Here is a 17,820-nt window from a genome sequence, read left to right on the forward strand (position 1 = left end):
CCAGATATTTCAGCTTTACCAGTGCCTTCTCACACCCCATCAGTCCTCCCACCTGCCCTGCAGAGGCCAGCCCCAGACTCGCTCCAGGGGCCCTGAAAACTGACCGATATCACCAGAGAGACAGGAGCCATGGGGTGGGAGGGCTCACTCTGCAGAGGAGCATGAGTGTCACATGGAGGGCTGTGCAAGTGTGTGCATGCTTGGGTGTATATGTGTGTGTGCATGGAACGGGAGCTATGCAAGTAAGAGAGAGAGAGAGAGAGCATGTGCGTATGCATATGCATGTGTGTCCATGTCTGTGTGTGTGTGTGTTTATGCATGTCCATGTGTGCAAGAAGGACCCTACATGTAGCATGTGTGCGAGAAGAAGCCATCCATGCATGACAGCATGCCTGCATGTACAAGAGGGATCCATACACATGCAAGACAAACCCATGTGTGCCTGGCAGGGACCCCTGCCGGTGCAAGAGGGTGCCATACATATGCAAGAAGGACATGTACGCATGCAAGAAGAGCCCTACCCTGCCTGCACAGCAGTCTCCCACTGCCTGCACTGTGAGCCCCTCCATCTGCATCCCCACTCCACCCAGTGCACTGGCACCCTGGCAGTGGCTCCCAGTAAAGCAGTGCAGTACAGGGTGGGGTGGGTAGGTGGAACACCTATGGGTGGGGCCACACCCTGCACCACTGCGCAGGGCAGCAGGTGGAAGCAGGTGCCTCCCACTGCCCTATGTCCCCGAGGCAGCAATCTCTCAGCAAGCCCAGGCAGAGGCTGTGGGGCCAGAAGCAGCTGGGTGGGCTGGGATGGATGCCCGCCTCGTGCCAGGATGCTCCCATGAGAGCAGCAGGACCCCCTCACCAGGTGCCCCCATGATGCAGCAGGCACCTGAGGGGCACAGTTCGGCCCAGGCCCCCCCAGCCAAGACCAAGGAGATAGAGATCAAAGCTGTTATTGTTGGGGACGGGGGCTGCGGGAAGACATCATTGCTCATGGTTGTCGCCAGAGGGGACTTCCCCAAGGTAAGGTCCCCTCCGGCTGTCCCCATACAGCTGCAGGGCTGGGGATGCCCCTGCAATCTGCTCCCGGGACATCTCAGCCCCTGTCCAACCCTGAGAGACCCTCTGCTCCTTTGGGCCCCTACAGGACTCTCTGCCTCCCTGCCAGATCCCTTGTGAGGCAAAGTCCCCAAGGTGGGGATCACCATGTCCCAGTGCAGCCCCCAAGCCTTAGCCCTCCCACAGCACCTTTCTCCACCCAAAAGACTTGCTGGGTGTGGAGAACAGCTCTTCTGAGGAGTGGACGGAGAGGGTTAACGGGGGAGGCCAAGGGAACCAGTCATAGCTATGGAGCCATCCGGCTCCAGCTGGAAATTGAGCTGTTTGCAGCCCAAGGAAGAGCAGAAGGACGTGGGGAGGTAGAGAATCCTTGCATCTGACTTGGGGACACCTTGGGCCAACAATGGCTATGTTCAAGGTTGATTTGGGTTTCATAGGGCTCCTACTGTAGGGCTGCCATCAGCCAGGTGAGCACCCACCACGGCCAGGCAGTGGGTTCCAAAGGGTGGTGCCCAGTGTTTGCCCAAGGTCAAAGGCTGTTTGTGCTCTTCAATGCCCTGGGGCCAGCACAGGGTGTCTGTCCTGGAGGCACAGGAGCAGCCCAGCACCTCTCTGGAGACACCTTTCAGGCACCCCAGCTCTCTGGCTACCTGGGACCTTCTCACACTCACCCATCTCCCGGCAGATCTACATCCCCACAGTGTTCGAGAAGTACACGGCCTCCTTCCAGGTTGGCAGCAAGCCCATGAAGATCCACCTCTGGGACACAGCAGGTGGGACAGGAAGGGATAGGAAGGAAGGTGGCAGGCAGTCACACCCATTAGGGGCACCAGATGGTCTCCCAGCTGCATGCCACTCGTGGGGTTTGGAGGTGTCACATGCATGTGGATCTGCATATTGTAGGAGCTCAGTCTCCCCTTGCACAGATCCACAAGAGATCGGGGCTTTGACCCACAGCCAGCCAGCCTCCCCTCCCCAAAAGGATGTCATTATGTGGACTAGGGGACAACAGAGTTGCCCTGTCCATCTCCAGCTCCCCCTTCCAAGCTGGAGGAATAGGACATGGTCCCCAAGCTGGGGTGGACCATTACGTCAGGTTGGGATGGGGACCCAGCCCCATAGAGAACCAGTATTTAATGGTGTGCTGCTCTGCCTGGCAGGACAGGAAGACTATGACAGGCTTCGCCCATTGTCTTACTCGGATGCCAATGTTATCCTCATGTGCTTTGATGTTACCAACCCCAGCAGCTATGACAACATCCTAACAAAGGTAGCGCCACCACTGGGGGGGATTGGCTCCTGCTCCACTTGTCCTCCCTGGGGAAGGTGGAACATGGGGAAAAGCTTCTTTACTGCGAGAGTGACAGAGCCCTGGAACAGGTTGCCCAGAGAGGTTGTGCAGTTTCCATCTTTGGAGATGTTCAAAACCCATCTGCAAAGGGTTCTGGGCAACCTGATCTATCTCATCCTGCTTGAGAGCGGAGGGGTTTGACTAGCCAATCTCCAGACGTCCCTTCTGACCTCAACCCTTCCATGATTCCATGAACGCGGCACCCTTCCCACTGCCCCACTGCCTAGGCCTGGGGTGACCTACATCCCCTCTCCATGGTGTCATGCCAGCCACATCCCGCTTCCCCTCTCCCATCCCATGCAGTGGTACCCAGAGGTGAACCACTTCTGCAAGGGCATCCCCATGGTGTTGGTGGGCTGCAAGACTGACCTGCGGAAGGACCAGGCCATGCTACGCAGGCTCCACGAAGACCGCCTGGAGCCCGTCACCTACCAGCAGGTGAGTCCCTGGCCCCACACAGAGGATCCCTCATGGGGCACCCTGCAGGGAGCTGGGGGTCTTCCAAGGGGGGTGGCCAGGCTGGCAGGTGTCTCACAGCCCCCTCTTCCCCATGCAGGGGGAGGCCATGGCCCAGCTGGTCCATGCAGTGTCCTACTTTGAGTGCTCAGCCAAGTACCAGGAGAACATCTCAGCCATCTTTGTGGCAGCTTGCAGTGCTGCACTCAGTGCCACACGGAGGACCCAGCGCCGAAGGCGACCCAAGCGGGGCTGCATGCTCTGCTGATCTCCCCTGGCACCCCCAGCGGGATCCCACCTGCTTCTTTTGAAGCATCATCTCTCCTGGCTGGCACCGTACTCAGAGTGCCCAGAGCTGCTCACCTCATGCCCTTTGGTGGCACTGTTCTGGGGTCTGCACAGCATGAGCCCGGCACAGGGGGCTAGGAAGCTGTTCTGTCAGGAGAGCCCAGACGACTGGGTGCCATGCTGCCCCCACAGATCTGGCTGTGGAGGATTGATTTGCTGAGGGGGATGGCTCCCTTTCTGCTGCACCCTGAGCACCACCAGTCGGCTAACAGGGGGCCTGGGGTTCACTACACAGCTCCAGCATGACACTGCTATTAAAGCACATAACCCACCTGTGTGGCATGGTCACTGCACTCTCATGTAGGCACAGTGATGGTGACATCCCCACAGCATGTTCCTGCCACCATCCCACCAGGCAGCTGAGAACTACTCCAGCTCAGTGCATGTCAGGGAACTTGGGGCTCCCCATGCTGGTCAGTGCAGACCCCCAACACCCGCACATCCAAGATGGGGTAGTGCCTTGCGTGAGTGTATAGGCACATGTGTATGTGTGTATACATATGGGTATGCATGTATACAGGTGAGAATGTATGTGTATCTGTTCATCTGCATGTAAGTGTGCATATCCATGCATGTATAGGGTTGTAGACAAATGCATGCATGTGTCGTCTGTGTCTACAGCATGCATATGCATATGAATGTTTATGTATATAAGTGTGTCTGTGCACATTCAAAAATGTATGTATATGTGTGTATATATATATATATGTGCCTATGTATGTGCATGAGTATAGATCTCTAAACATGTATGCATGAGTGCATGTGTGTTGGTGTGCATATATACATAAACTTGTTTATATGTGAGTCTATGTGTATCATGACGTGTATGCATGTATGTATATCCAGGTACACAGATACAGAAGTGTATCTATACACGCATATATACATATATACATTTAAGTGGCTTTAGAGATATGCAAGTGTGCATATATGTATGTGTGTGTGTGTGTGTGTTTAGGTTTCCACATGTACAGATATGCATACAGGTGTGTATATACACATATATGTGTGCATACATTTGCCTATATGTCTCTATATATGTATAGAGGTCTGTATAGAGGTGAGTCTGTGGGCGCACTCACGCGCACGCCGGCGTAAGCACGGCTCTACAGGTCCACAGGTCTCCATACGGGTATAGAGGTGCGTCTCTCTATACACTCCCCCACGCCCCTCCCGACAAGCCCGTGGCCCTCCGCCACACGCGTGCGCGTCTCGCGGGGGCGGGGCTAGAGCGGGGGCGTGGCCCGCCGCGTCCCTTGGGCGTGTGCTCGGCCGGGTGCATGCGCGCTCGTTCCCGCTCCGGCGGGCGGGGCTCGCCGAAGTGCGTGCTACGCGCGCGCGCCCGCGCCGTATCTGGCGTCGGGAAGGGCGTCTGCGCATGCGCGATGCGCGGCCCGGGGGAGGCGGGGGGGGTCAGGGGAGGTTGCGGGGGGCGCAGGCGCAGTGCGGCGGCCGAGTCAGTGTGTATGTGAGACTCTGACGGGTTCAAAATGGCGGCGGCGGCTCCTGTGTGAGGAGAGGAACGGTGTCCCGGCCGGGGGGGCGGCGGAGCCTGTAGCGGGCGGGCGGGAGGGCGGGCGGCGAGGCGGCGGCGCGTGGCGGCAGCGGCGGCCCAGCGGCGGGGCGCCCGGCAGCGGGGGGCACGGCGGAGGCGGGACGCGCCGCCGGGCCGGAGATCGGGGCCCGCGGGGCAGCGGCGCGGGGCGGCCGGCAGCGCTGTCAGCGCCCGCACGCTGCTGCCTGTCGCGCCGTGGGCTGCGGGGGGCGGCGGCGGCGGGGGCGCGGGAGGTGGCGAGGCCGGCCCGGGCCAGGGCCCGGGGCCGGGGCGCGATCGCTGCTTGACTTGGGGGTTCCTCCTCCGTTTCTTCTGTTTCTTCCCCCGGCTCGGCGCTAGAAGAGGACAAAGGCGCAGGAGAGACCTGGTGAGCTTCTCTCTCCGGGGGGCGGCGGCGGGGGTCTCTGTGCTTGGCCCGCCCCCCCTCCCCCGCAAGTTTCCGTGAGTCCCCCGAGAGGGGTCGCGAGGCGCTACCCAGCCCGGCGCGGCGGCGGCGGCAGGAGCTGGCTGCCGCCCCTGGGGGGTTGGCGAGACGGCAGGGAGGGAGCAGGCGGGTCGCCTCCGCTGCCCGGGGCTCCCCCGGAGGGCGGGCCGCGGAGCCAGGTGGCGGCGGGGTCGGGCCGGCCCGCGCCGCCCTCCTGCGGCGGCAGGACGGGGCGGGCTCCGCGGTGCCGGGTGACAGCTACCTGGGCAGTGACATCCCGAGCCCTGGCTGCCGCTTTGTTCTGCCCCGCTTCTCGCCCGGACTCAGCAGCTGCACCCCTGCCCTTGGGGGTGGAGCGGGCGGGGAGGGGAGGCGGTGGGAGGGAGGGCCTTGGGGGCGAGGTCGGCTTTGGGGCTAGCCTCCGGCCGTGGGGGAGGGCGGGGATGAGCCGAGCCGGCAGGTGAGATTGGCCATGTGTCACGAGCTGGTTGTCTTGAGCGGTTGTGTTGCGCTCTGGTTGTCCGGGTGTTTACAAACAGTTCAATCAGTGTAATGAAACTCTGTTAGCTGAACCACAAAGCCAGGTCCTCACTGTTACTGCTAGCATGAGTGGGGGGAAATGTTAGTTGGATGTGAACCTCTGTGCTGTCAAACTGTACTTGGAGGAGCAGGGAAGAGTTCAGGGTAAAATAAGTTCTCTCTGCGCCGCAGTAGCGGTTCTGTAATGCTACACAGGGTGGCACATTCCTTCCCTGAAAGCCTGGTGTAGGCATGGTCATGGGGATTAGGAGTTGCAACGTATCTAGGCTTTAGGGTTTTTTTTTTCTGTTCCCTTAAAAGAAAAAATATATGGGACACCTTGGAAGGTTTTCCCCATGTTAGTGCGGTGGTGTCACAAGGTGGCTTATTGCAAAATCTGAGCACTTAGGTCCTCTCCAAACAGGAATTCTCCACCTGCAACCACGCTGAAACACTGCATGTAGGAGAGACCCTGTATGTCCTCATGGTACATGGGAACCATTCTGTATGTGTATAGCTACTCCTTCTGAATACTGCAGTACAGGAAATCCAGAGAAAAGCAATCTTGTCGTTTAGACAACTTGGTTCTATAATGTATAATCTTGTACTCTAGGAAAGCCAGACTGCTACCCCACTGCCATCAAATATTTAACAGCAGATACAGTTTGCATGGTTCATATGCCCCGTGTGGACCGACTTAACTGCCGCTTGTGCTAGTAGTAGTGCAGAGTGGAGACCTTTTCCTGATCTGAGACTTACAGCTCATTTTGTGTTACAAAACAGCTGGTAAAGTCATTTGCCCTGGATCATGCCTAAAGTTAGGAGTGTTAAAGTTGAGGTGGGCTCATCCACTCTTTTCCTTTGGTCTAGCACACTGCAGAGGTGTGGAATCACTCACAAACTGAGTGAAAAAACATCAGGGTTGTAGGAGTGTTGTGTCTGTGTGCTCTACTTCACTATTTCCCTCTGATTTCGAAGGAGGAAGAGGAGGAAGACAGCAGCCCTGGAGTGTCCTTCTCACTCTCTTCAGAGGAGTCGGAGATGGAGCCTGAGGAAGAAAGGATCCGTTACAGCCAAAGACTGGTCAGTATTGGCTGTTAGCAATCAAATTCTGTTCTTAATGCTGTTTTAATTGGAGGGAAAAAAAGGAGGGGGGGCTTTTGCTAGCAACAGGTTTAACAACCTTAAAAAAAATCATTCAGATGGGTAGTTACAGCCTGCCCAGAAATACTAGCTTAGCTGGCGTGTGTTAGATGGTTGATGGGTCCAGTTCATTTAACAAAGTTTGCATGTATGGAGGTCACCAGCCCAGCACAAGGCTGCTGAACTCGAAAAGGGAAAGGTTGGGGGCTGAGCCTGAATAAGATATATTGGGAAGATGCTGGATAGAAATGTGAAATGAGTGTCGGTGTTGCTTCTTGCACAGCAGGTCTTCTCTGTGTGTTTGTAACAAGCAGAGAAGCTGATATACTCAGTGCATGTGCCTTATGTTGGTCTGGACTTGATTTTAGCATGCTGTGAAATCTGAGAAAATCAGCTTCAGCTTAAAGCTCAAATTTTACTTGTGTTGGTGCACATGTGCATGTATCTTCTCCTGATATTTTCTTTTGGAGGAAGCTGTTCCAAAAGTAGGATCCTAATGAGGCTCTGTCGGGAACTGGACTTGTTTGATGTTTGTGCACAAAGCCACCAGTTCCTTAGGTTGGGTCACAATTGTGTAAAGTTTTGGAGCAGCTGCTCTGAGTGTCGGAGATGATACTTATGGTGATTATGAGCAGGACTGTGTTCCCACTGGGGAAGGAATGGAAGCTAGTATGTTTTCTTCAAGTAAATTCCTCTTTGTTTTGAGGAAGTTTTAAACTGTCTGAGAAGGCTAGGGGCCAGCACTGTGATAGTCGAGCTTGTGATTGGGTTCATCCAAGTCACTGTGGTGTATATACACTCACTTTCAAGCTACTGTCTGTAATAGTTAAATCTTTTATCTTCTAATGCTCTGAAATCATTTGGTGAGAGGCAGTGTGATACTCTGCAGTAAGTTTTGCCCTAGAAAGTGAACAGTTTTTGTTGCTCTTCTGTTGCTACTCTGTGCCTTGCCATAGAAAAGGTACAGAGGAGTTGTAGCCAGCATGCACCTTGTAGATGGCCTAGGAATGGAAATATTCTAGTGAGAGTAAAATGGTTGTTAAGCAGTAGTTCCTGTGGAGGAGAGGATATTGCATAGCTTGTGATTGGTCTAAAAACCTGGTTTACTGAAGGTGTGCTCCTTTTTCTGGTGCTTCTCCATATTTATTGCATATTTACATTTTACGAATAGAGTTGTCATGTTGGATGATAGTCAGGCTTCTTAGTCTGCTTCAGGAAAATGAAGTAACTCTAATTTGAAATGGCTCTTCATCTTTTCTTTTTCTTTTCTTTCTTTTTTTTTTCTTTTTTGAGAGAGAGATGAAAAGACTCTCTGTGGATCCTTCAAGACAGCCTGTTTTTTCCCAAATGCTTTGGTAGATACTTTAATTTGGCAATGCTGCTGGAAGCGGTGGTCCCACCTCCTCACTCATCCTGATGCACTTGTTCTTGCAACTGTGCAGCATACAGTTCAAGGTGCTGATTTAACTGGAAACTAGCTGTTTCTATAGCCAGCAGGTGGGGTGTCAAGGTAATTTCTGTTGGAGGCAATGCCAACCTCAAGTTTTAGTTAAACTACAACTTTGGCTATGCTGCAGACCTGCTGAAGTAAGTCAGAATGTCTGGACAGAGACAAGGCTGTGCAGTTGAATGGGGCTATTCACCAGGACACTTAGTAGTTTAAAAATGCTTGTAATCTCATAAATAAAAATTAGCAGAAGGAGTTGCTATCCTAGCATAGGTGGCCTGAACTCCAGACAATATGCTAAGCTGGATAAATGGCTATGCATTGATGAGCTGTGTGCCTACAGGGCTTGGAAATGTGCACAGGTAGCAAGCAGAGGATGCAGCTCATCTAGGCTTCTTTTGCATTGTGTACATTGTTGTGTCCCTGCTGGCCCAAAGCCCAGAGGAGGACAGATGACCCTTGTGTGGTATGTAAGGCTTAGTTCATGCCTTCTGCTTCACTCTTCCTAGGAACTGCCAACGTGTTAACCTGTCTCACTGTGTCAGTGGAGCTCCTTTGTTGATAGACCATTAAAGTGTTTTTTGTTTTTTTTTTTGTTTGTTTTTTTTTAATGCATACTCTCAACAGTTCATCTCACTGAGGTTTAGTGAGCTGTTCCTTTAGTGTTTCCAGCCCTTGCAGAACAAGGTATCTTAGGTGAATTAACCAGGAAGGTAAAATGATCTGATTATGATTTATTTGAATATCCTACTTCCACAGGTGCATTGCTCTTGGGAGATTATTTTAATATGACTACATTAAAGCTTTTAGGGTTGGGGAACAGGGAATTGGTAGTGCAGCAAATGATTCTGCCGACTTTCACTTGTGCATAACTGGGCATCAGGGTAGGCCCATTAGCAAAAGAAAATATATATTAAAAAAAATATACTAGCAGAGTTGTCTTGGTGTGTAATCCTGGCCTTAAAACTAGTCAGGATGTAGAGAAAGTCTCAAGCCTTTTTTTGTGTCCTGAGCAATACTATTACTTTGCATTGGTTCATGACTGCTTTGGATGTAATTGCACTTCTGCAAGCATTCTCTGCCAGTTCACACCTCTCTACAGTGGACTCTCTCCAGTAGCTCCATAGGGCTGCAAAGATGATCAGAGGGCTGGAGCACCTGCCCTGCAAGGAAAGGCTGTGAGAGCTGGGCCTGTTTAACCTGGGGAAGAGAAGACTTAGAGGGGGGATCTTATCAATGTGTACAAGTACCTGAAGGGAGGGTGTCAAGGGGACGGGGACAAACTCTTTTCAGTTGTCCCATGTGACAGAACAAGAGGCAATGGGCAGAAATCAAAGGACAGGAAGTTCCGCCTGAACATGAGGGGGAATGTCTTCACTGTGAGAGTGACAGAGCACTGGCACAGGTTGCCCAGAGAGGTGGTGGAGTCTCCTTCTCTGGAGATTTTCAAGGGCCGCCTGGACGCCACCCTGTGTAACATGCTCTAGGTGACCCTGCTGAGCAGGGGAGTTGGACTAGGTGATCTCCAGAGGTCCCTTCCAACCTTACTGATTCTATGATTCTGTGATTTTATGATTCTCTACAGTATAATAATATTTGCGTTAGATGAGTTGCAGTGCTCTAACTGCATGCTTCTCAGTTCAGACCATACATCCATGACTCCTGAGGTGATAAAGGTCTGACTGAGTTCATCTGGACACAATGTTATTGCCAGTAAGGGTGTCTTGCTTCCATCTGAAGCAATTCAGTGGGGGGGGTGGGGAGGAACTGTGCGCTAGCAAATTCTAGGAGGCCATTGTGGGTAGGGGAAAACAGCCTATGGACAATGCTGCTTAAACAGGGGAGAGTGTGCACAGCAATGGGATTTCTCTGTTCTCCACATAAAGGTGAGCTGTGTTTTCCTGCTCTGTGAGTAATGGAGGATGGAACTCTGATATCAAACGCTGTTGGGGTAGTCTTCTACTAAGCCTGTGTATATGTTACTGCAAAACTTCAGAGATTATTTTGAAGTGCTGGCTTTATAAGCAGTGGATGCACATTTATAAGCTCTCAATCAAGGATCTGAAATTCTCTATTTTATTCTGAGGCTTGGCTGACAGTCACAAGAGGGGGAGCAGGGAAGGAATCTCCTGGTGGTGTTTGGGAGCTGTTAGGTAGACTCACCAGTACATTTCTAGAAGTGGCTGTTGGGGAGGTGGTTTGACCTAACATTTTTTCTAAAGATGTGCATGGCTCCTTTGAGTTGAGGTGTGCATGCCTTCTGGTAACAGCGTTGACTGACTGTGTGATGCTCCACCAAGGAAGGATTTCTCACTTACTTCAGTGATCACCCCACATGAAGCCTATTTACCCATACAGAACTATGTGAATTCATGAAGCTGAGGAGCAATTTCTCAGTGTGTGTATGTCTGTTATTGTACTGGCACTTCTGTTCTTCTGCAAGCGAGTTCTTGAGGCTGGCTCTCTATCTCCAGATCAATGACCCTCCAGCTAAACACATTGCTGCCCTCTAATTTAGTATCCAATGTGTGTGTGTTTTAGAGCCACATTAGAGTACTGCCAAATTGGGAATCTCTTTCCATTGGTGAGGCTCTGTTGGGTTGTTTTGTTTTCTGTCTGCTCAGACCAACCCTCCTGTTTCCCTAGATAAGCAAGTAGTATAGTCATAAAGGCTCTCTGAGAGACTGTTGGTAGTGCAGGAATGTTGGTTCTGGCCAGTGGATTTCAGGATGATAGGGGAAACTGCTGCTTTTGGCTTTGGTATGTCTCATATCAGTGGGAACATCTAATGGGGCAGGGGGGCAGACTCCCAAGGAGCACAAGCAAAAAAATCCCTTCTTTGAACTACAGGCTGTTTGATGACAACCAGTGCCCTTAACGTAGATGCAGGGCTGACTTGGTTTCTACAAATGATGGGTGTGTTGGGTATTGGAAGTGTCAAGAAATCTCCCCTTCTGCCTTCTCCAGAGGCTAATTCTGTGAGGCCTATATTGTGAATTTAGAATAGCAAATTCCATGAATCAAGGGCTGGGATTAGCTCATCACTGAAGTGGTGCCATAAACTTTCAATGACAATGCTCAGGGCAAGGAATGAAGGGCAGCAGTGCTGGATCACTTCAGAATGGCTTGGTGGGGGGAAGTATAGTGGGTGAGTGTAATTATCTTAAGGAGAAAACCTACAGGTCCTGGTCTCTCTGCTGTCAAGTCAGCAGGCTTTATTTTAGGGTGTGGTTCCAGTTTAGGATTGCCTGTGTGGCAGAGCTGGTTAAAGAGGTTCCCTCCCTCTAGTTGCCTCAGGAACTGATGCCCCTGAGATGGGTGCTGCTTCCAGAGGGTTGTGGATTGTGCACCAGATGAAAGCCGTCAGGGGGACGTCTAGTCCAAATTGTTTTCTGTGCTGGATTAGTGGAAGAGCTGCCCCACCAGCAAACCTAACAAGAGTGAAGAGGTGGCAGATGGAGATGGGGAGGCAGGGTCAGGTAAGAACATCTTAAACTGGCTTTCCTGCTACAGAGATCTGATGATGGTGGAGCCATAGCCTCCAGTGGGGCCATGGGAATGAACTGCCTCATGAGCATGCGGTCTCTGTCTCAGGCACATCTCCTCTGCTGAGGTGTTAGGGTGTGCAGGCATAGTGACCATCTGTGAGCAGGACACAGTGGTGCCCCTGTTATTTGGGAGGTTCTCCCCACCACCACCACCTCTGAAAAAAAAAAGGGAAACAGGTCTTTTCAGGATTAGATTCACCCACATAAAGGCTTTGGATGCTCAGGAGTATTGGGGGGGGGCCTGAGATATAGAGAGAAATGCTGCCTCTCCCTTTCCTTAGGGCAGTCCATGTCCAGTGTTTGCACTGGCCTGCCCTACCCTCTGATCAAATCCTTATGTGAAATTTGAGAGGAGGCCTGTCCCCACCAGCCAAAAACTGAGGCCTTTTCTGTAAACAGCAGGGTAAGCAAACCTGCCCCTACAAGTTGGTGTCCATGCTATTCCCCAGGCAAGAGTTCAAATGAGCTTTATGGTATGTGGAGTCATCAGCTGATGGATGAGACTTTAGGAGTGTGGAGGAGAAGGCTTCTCTTGCAGCAGTGTGTATGTGGTATGTGGTGCTACAAACATGCTCAGATGTGTACTGCCCATGCTTGAAGGGTAGTAAGACTAGTTCTGACCAGTGCCTAGAGTCACAGGAGCTTCAGTTTTGTGGTTTCCAAGTCATCTATATCAGCAATGCTAAACTTTCCTGCAGGATAGGGTAATGAGCAGTCCTGTCAAGTGGCAGGAGACAATCTATGAGCCAGGAAGGCTCATGCATATTGGCATTCACATGACAGAAACATGACAAAATTTCAGCCCTTATCCTCACAAGACCAAGGGAAGAAGCATCAAAGCTGTGCAGGGAAGGTCAGGAGGCAGCAGACTGGTAGGGTGCTGCCCATACCTGGAAAGATGGGATGAGGAGGATGCAGACTGCCTGCCCTCCCCTATATTGATCATGCAGCTGACCTTGCTCTATCTTTGAATAATTCATACTTTCCCAACTGTGGGATGCAAAGGAGTAACGCTTCCCTTTTGTGTTCAGCCAAGCTTGTTTGTGCTTCTCCTAACACTGACTACTAGCAAGTAGTAATCCTTTGCTCTGTCTAGTGCTTGTCATCTTTACTGGCCTTCAGAAGCCAATCTTGCTAGATGAGGTTTTTCCAGGGCTGGCTCCAGTGTCTCCGGACTTGTATGGATGTGCTGGGATGGAAATCCCAGTGTAGGCAGCTAGAGGTACCAAAGCATGGGAGGAGCCACAAGGACTAGGGTGAGAATTTAAGTAGTTGTGCCACACGCACACTCTTGAAAGTTGATGCTGGTAATTACTTACTCTGTCAAGCAGGGCCTCTTCATGTTGCCTGAAAGGACTAAGAATTTGTCTACCAGAAAGCTCAAAATGAAACCCTGTCTGGCCAAATGTTGCTCATCTGGAGCCATAACCTCATCTGCTGGACACACCTCAATTTCTTAGTCTAGACAGGACCTGTGTGAGTAGGGTAATTAATCTCTCCCACTGTTCTTTGCCTCAAACTGGAGACACTACAAATGAGTCCTTCCAAATAACCCAAGTGTGATAATTGATCTCTAAATAATTTAGGACTCTGGTCAGATTTGACTCAGGCAGCTGTAGAGGCTGGGAAGAGGAAGGTTTGCTCTTTGGTGGAAGCTAGCAGCTGCTACAGGTTATTCTTGGAGAGCTTTATAAATCTCTGTGAGCATATGGATCTCAGAAGATGTGACACTGTTCTGGTCCCAGAGAGAATACATCCCCCAGAATGGACTGGATGATGTTTCTTATCAGTGGAAAAGAATGCAGGAGGTAAATATCTTTGCTGATTTCTCACTATCCCAAGCCTGGCGTGGGATAGTGTGACTTGGAAGCTGCAATGCTGGCTGAGCTATCAACTAGACAGCTCAGGAGCATTTGCAGTTACTTGTGAGTTATTAAACAAAATTTCATGTTTCATCAATGTCTCTTGTTAATGAGCAGGCATAGGTTTTTATGGAGTTATCCCAGCTGGAGGTGGCACTAACAAGTTAGGAGATCTGTTCCCCTTACCCCTGCTGCCCCTTTATTGTTGGATAATTACGTCAAGAGCCACCCAGGCAAGAGTCTGCAATTCCTTAGGTGGTTTTCTGAGAGAAGTGGAGGCAGTGGTGATATGCTCAGAAGGTGGAGAAATAAGTTGGTGTGCCAACTCCATCCTCTGTGAAAATGTATGAAGGAAAGCAATTACCTGCCTTCAGGGTGAGCTGCCTAGTGCTGTTGGTGACAGAAGGGCTTTGCTAATTCTAGAGAAAGAAATGACAAGTTAGGTTTGAACATGTAACTTAAACTCTGGAAAGCCTATTTTGCTGCCAGTTGTTGCCAGAACTTCTTAGTTCACAGGCTTTCTTACATAGTGCCTGGTCTGGTTTTATTTGGATTGAAAACGTTAAAACCTGGGATGACTAGACCTGGTCATCTCTGGGCAAGTAGAAGAGGTAAAGGGTAAGAAGAAACATGGCATATCACGCTGATATGGCAGTTGCTGAGCTTCATTGCCTGGCTGTGACAGTGGACAGTGCACTTGTACTGTGGTCCTGTGCCAGGAGTTACAGGGGACAGCTGCTGCACCAAAATATGTACCTGTGTGTTTAAAGAACAGGAATAATCATAGCTGAGCAGAGTTACTTCATTGAATATTCTGCCTGTTTGTGGCCCTGTTTGGGAGGGAGATGAGAACAGATAGGGATCTTGTCTAGTGGTCTTGGGAAAAGCAAAAGAGCATAGTGGAGCAACAAAGCCTGCGGCTGAACGACAGAGCCTGTAATTTGGTATCAAAGACACTAGCTGTCAAAAGCACTGGGAGATGAGAAGGGTGGGGAGTACCTTTCCCAGAACTGGAAATGTTCCTAGTCAGCTTGGAGAACTTGGTACCTTGTTGGGATCTTGATCAGGTTAGGTATTGAGGTGGGGGGGAGAGGGGGACAGACAAACTCACACAGAGAGTGATTGGCTGGGAGGAAAGGAGGAAGAGTAGATAAGCTTGTGCCTCTGTGGGAAATAGGACATACTTTCTTAGCTTCAGCTAAACAATCATCTGTAATTGTACAAATGTTTCATCAAAAAGCCTGTCAATAACAAATCTGAGACCAGTATCATGATTAACTGGTGCCTCAGTCTAGCTAAAGCACAGTCTGAACTCTGAGTACTCATGCTAATCCAGGCTTGAATCTTTTTCTGGAGGGCAGGGTGTTAGCCTCTTGGGTGCCATAAGGCACTTTGTTCTTCTTCCCTGTCTCTCTGTCATCTCAACTACTTGTGCTGATGCTGTCCAGTTTCAGGTAGCTGCAGACCTTCCTTAGGGGGGTACACTAATGACATCTGATTTTGAGGGCCAAGGAGAAGGACCGTGTTCTTCCTGCTCTCTTGCTAACTCAGATACCCCTTGGGTCCCTTCAGTGCTGACAAGTAGCAGCTCTAGGAACAAATGATCTGCCCTCTTTCTGTTGCATCTCAGGCAGTAAGGAAGTGCTCTTTGCCATGCAACCTAGATCTAGCTTGAGATAGCTACATGCAAACAGTTGGACCACAGTGGCTAACTTTCACTTGGAGAACACATGGATTCTCCCGTTGCTGTCACTCCTGGTCTGATGAGGAAACAACAGGGTCCAGGATGCCATAATGAGAATGAGCTTGAATGAGTGTGGGTTACTGATGTTGAAGGAGCTCTGCTTACACAGGTCTGGAGAGACCTGAAGGGGTAGGATGAACTGTAAGTTTTGTGTGTGACAGCTCGTTCCCTGTGAACCAGGTGACAAAGGTGAATAGCTGTTCACAGGAGTTGCTTGTTGTCTTGTGGCTGCGCATGAGGTGATTCAGATAAAACTGGGGACAAAACGTAGCCTCTGAATCAGTCATGGGGAAGAGGAGATGAATCCATTTGACTGGATTTCTCTCCCCTCTGGTGCTACAGGGCCTTGTCTGTGCATCTGTGTCACTGTTGCTGTAGAAACAATACTGGTGGTAAACAGTGTGAGCTGGCTGTCCAGGGACTCTGAATCCCTGAGGAAATTCCAGAAACTTAAAGAAGTTGAAGGAGATTTTGGGTATCTGATCTGCCCTGGATTTGTGGAGTAGTAAGAAAAGTTAGGTGGATTTACCCTTGTGCAGCAGCAGTTCAAAGGAAAGGTGTGCTCTCTAGAGTGCTTCCATACAGGTTGGATGCCAGGAAGGATGCAAATCTGAGATGTGTGTGAGCAAGCTGTTGAGGGGAGGAGGATGGAAAGGCACAAGAAGCTTTTTATTGCTGTTAACTAGAACAGTTATCCACGGTGAGGTGATGCTATCACACTGTATACAAAAGCAAGACTATTTAAAAAAAAAAAAAAAAAAGCCCCACACATGCACCTTTTTTTGGCAAAGAAGAGACTTGAAGCTGGGTGCAATTGTAGTCTGTGATTTGTTAGTGCCAGTCCTCAGGGTTGGGAACTGACTGCAGAATCACATTGTCATGTCTTAGCCACTCCTGGGAGAGTCTGGAAGAAGAGGAGTTCCTTGATAAGAGGCACTGGGAGAAGGATCAGGAAGTTACTTGGCAGGAATTCTTATCTAGAGAAGCAGATCCCAGGTGGTGAGGCACATTCTTGCTGCAAGTGAGACATGGAGAGGAGATGAACCTTTTTGATGTTCGCTCTTACCTTGCCTTAACTTCCAATGTGATGGTGCTAAGAAGATAGAGGCAGTGCTGTGGGACTTGAGGAGAGAAAGGGAAGCTGATGGGAGAGGAAGGATCAGAAAGAGGAGGAGCAGAGAAGTCTGCCATAGAAAGGCTGGCCTGCACTGTTACAGTCCTGTGGTACTCTGCCTCCCTCTTGCTCTCCTATGTGCCCTTGGCTCCCATGAACTATGATCTTAGGAGCAAAGAGCAGCAGCTGGAAATGGAAATCAGAGAGCTGGCAACAAGTGCACCTTTAGGGTGCACTGTTTTTCTTCTTCATAAGCATTGTAGGCCCTTTAGCCTGTAGTTCAGACAGCCATTTACTAGCATCTTTAAAAGACAGGATCAGCTTAGCTGGAATGCAGTGCAAATGCTTCCTGTGCTGTTGCTGTCCAAGTACTCCTATGGTTTGGCCTTGTTCAGTTTGTGTGATGGGACAGAATTGCAGCAGCATAATGCTATGGATTTCAACACAGCTGGACTGGAACAGTAGGAAGTTTTAGAGGATCAGTTCTTCCTTACTGAGAAACTTGAGCTAGTCATCTAAACTCTGACCATGTTGTGGAGAGGTACTTTGTCTGAGCAAGGTGTGAAGTTATGCAAGCTGATCTACAGTTAAATCAGCTGCACCTTGTCCCTGAATGTAGGCAGTTCTGTTTCCCTCCTTTGTGCTGGCTCTGCTCTCTCTTCCCAGTGATTTATTTAGGCTCACCAGCCTGGAAGAAAACTGTCCGTTCTCTTTCACAAGACTAATTCTTGCTGGGGTAACAAGCTAAAGTGACTCACCAATGTGTGCCAGAACCAGAGCAAGGAAGGGAGAGGTGAGGCCTTACAGCTGCAGATGGTCCTAGGGAAGATGAGGGCAGAAGAGAAGTGCCCCTTTTGGCTGAGTGAGATTGGCTTTTGGATCAGGTCAGCTGCTCTTTGAGCTGTATTTCAAAACCAGGATGAATCCTTCTCTGGAGGTGTTGCGCTCCCTCTGCCCTCAGCAGAGGGAGCCTAGAGAACAAACTTGGGCTCTTGCCTGAAGTCAGTTGTCTGAAGAGTGGCGATTCTTCTGGTTTGCATAGAACACTGTTCCTCAGATCAAGGAATGGAAGTGCTGTTTCCAGCACACCTAGTGTTGCCCAGGTCTGAACCGTAAAGCACTGTTGGTGCTACAGGTGCCTGGTTGGTCTTTCTGAGAATCGGTGCAAAACATTTCCTGTGGGAGGAGAGAAGTATAGGGTTTTGCATTTTAAAGTCCTACTGCAAGAACATGCAGCCTGAATCTGGAGGAAA

The 17,820-nt window shown here is 50.5% G+C and overlaps 2 protein-coding genes across 4 annotated transcripts in view; both read left to right on the forward strand.

Annotated features, from left to right (window-relative positions):
* The first annotated feature begins 870 nt into the window (after positions 1 to 870).
* Positions 871 to 3,196, forward strand: RHOD (ras homolog family member D). Its single transcript, XM_062577680.1, has 5 exons — positions 871 to 1,020; positions 1,742 to 1,829; positions 2,217 to 2,326; positions 2,711 to 2,845; positions 2,964 to 3,196. The coding sequence occupies exons 1-5, from the start codon at positions 871 to 873 to the stop codon at positions 3,129 to 3,131; spliced, it is 651 nt and encodes a 216-aa protein (XP_062433664.1). The 3' UTR covers positions 3,132 to 3,196.
* Positions 3,197 to 4,685: 1,489 nt separating this feature from the next.
* KDM2A (lysine demethylase 2A) overlaps positions 4,686 to 17,820 on the forward strand; it is a 56,294-nt gene continuing 43,159 nt past the window's right edge. For 2 of the 3 annotated variants that reach the window (XM_062576315.1, XM_062576317.1), the window contains exons 1-3: positions 4,686 to 4,721; positions 5,106 to 5,133; positions 6,688 to 6,792. In XM_062576315.1, the coding sequence (XP_062432299.1) occupies positions 4,702 to 4,721; positions 5,106 to 5,133; positions 6,688 to 6,792 (153 nt within the window). In that variant the 5' untranslated portion in view covers positions 4,686 to 4,701. The other variant, XM_062576316.1, reaches the window with a different exon arrangement.

Source organism: Rhea pennata, chromosome 5 (genome assembly GCF_028389875.1).
Source record: "Rhea pennata isolate bPtePen1 chromosome 5, bPtePen1.pri, whole genome shotgun sequence".
Classification (NCBI taxonomy): domain Eukaryota; kingdom Metazoa; phylum Chordata; class Aves; order Rheiformes; family Rheidae; genus Rhea; species Rhea pennata.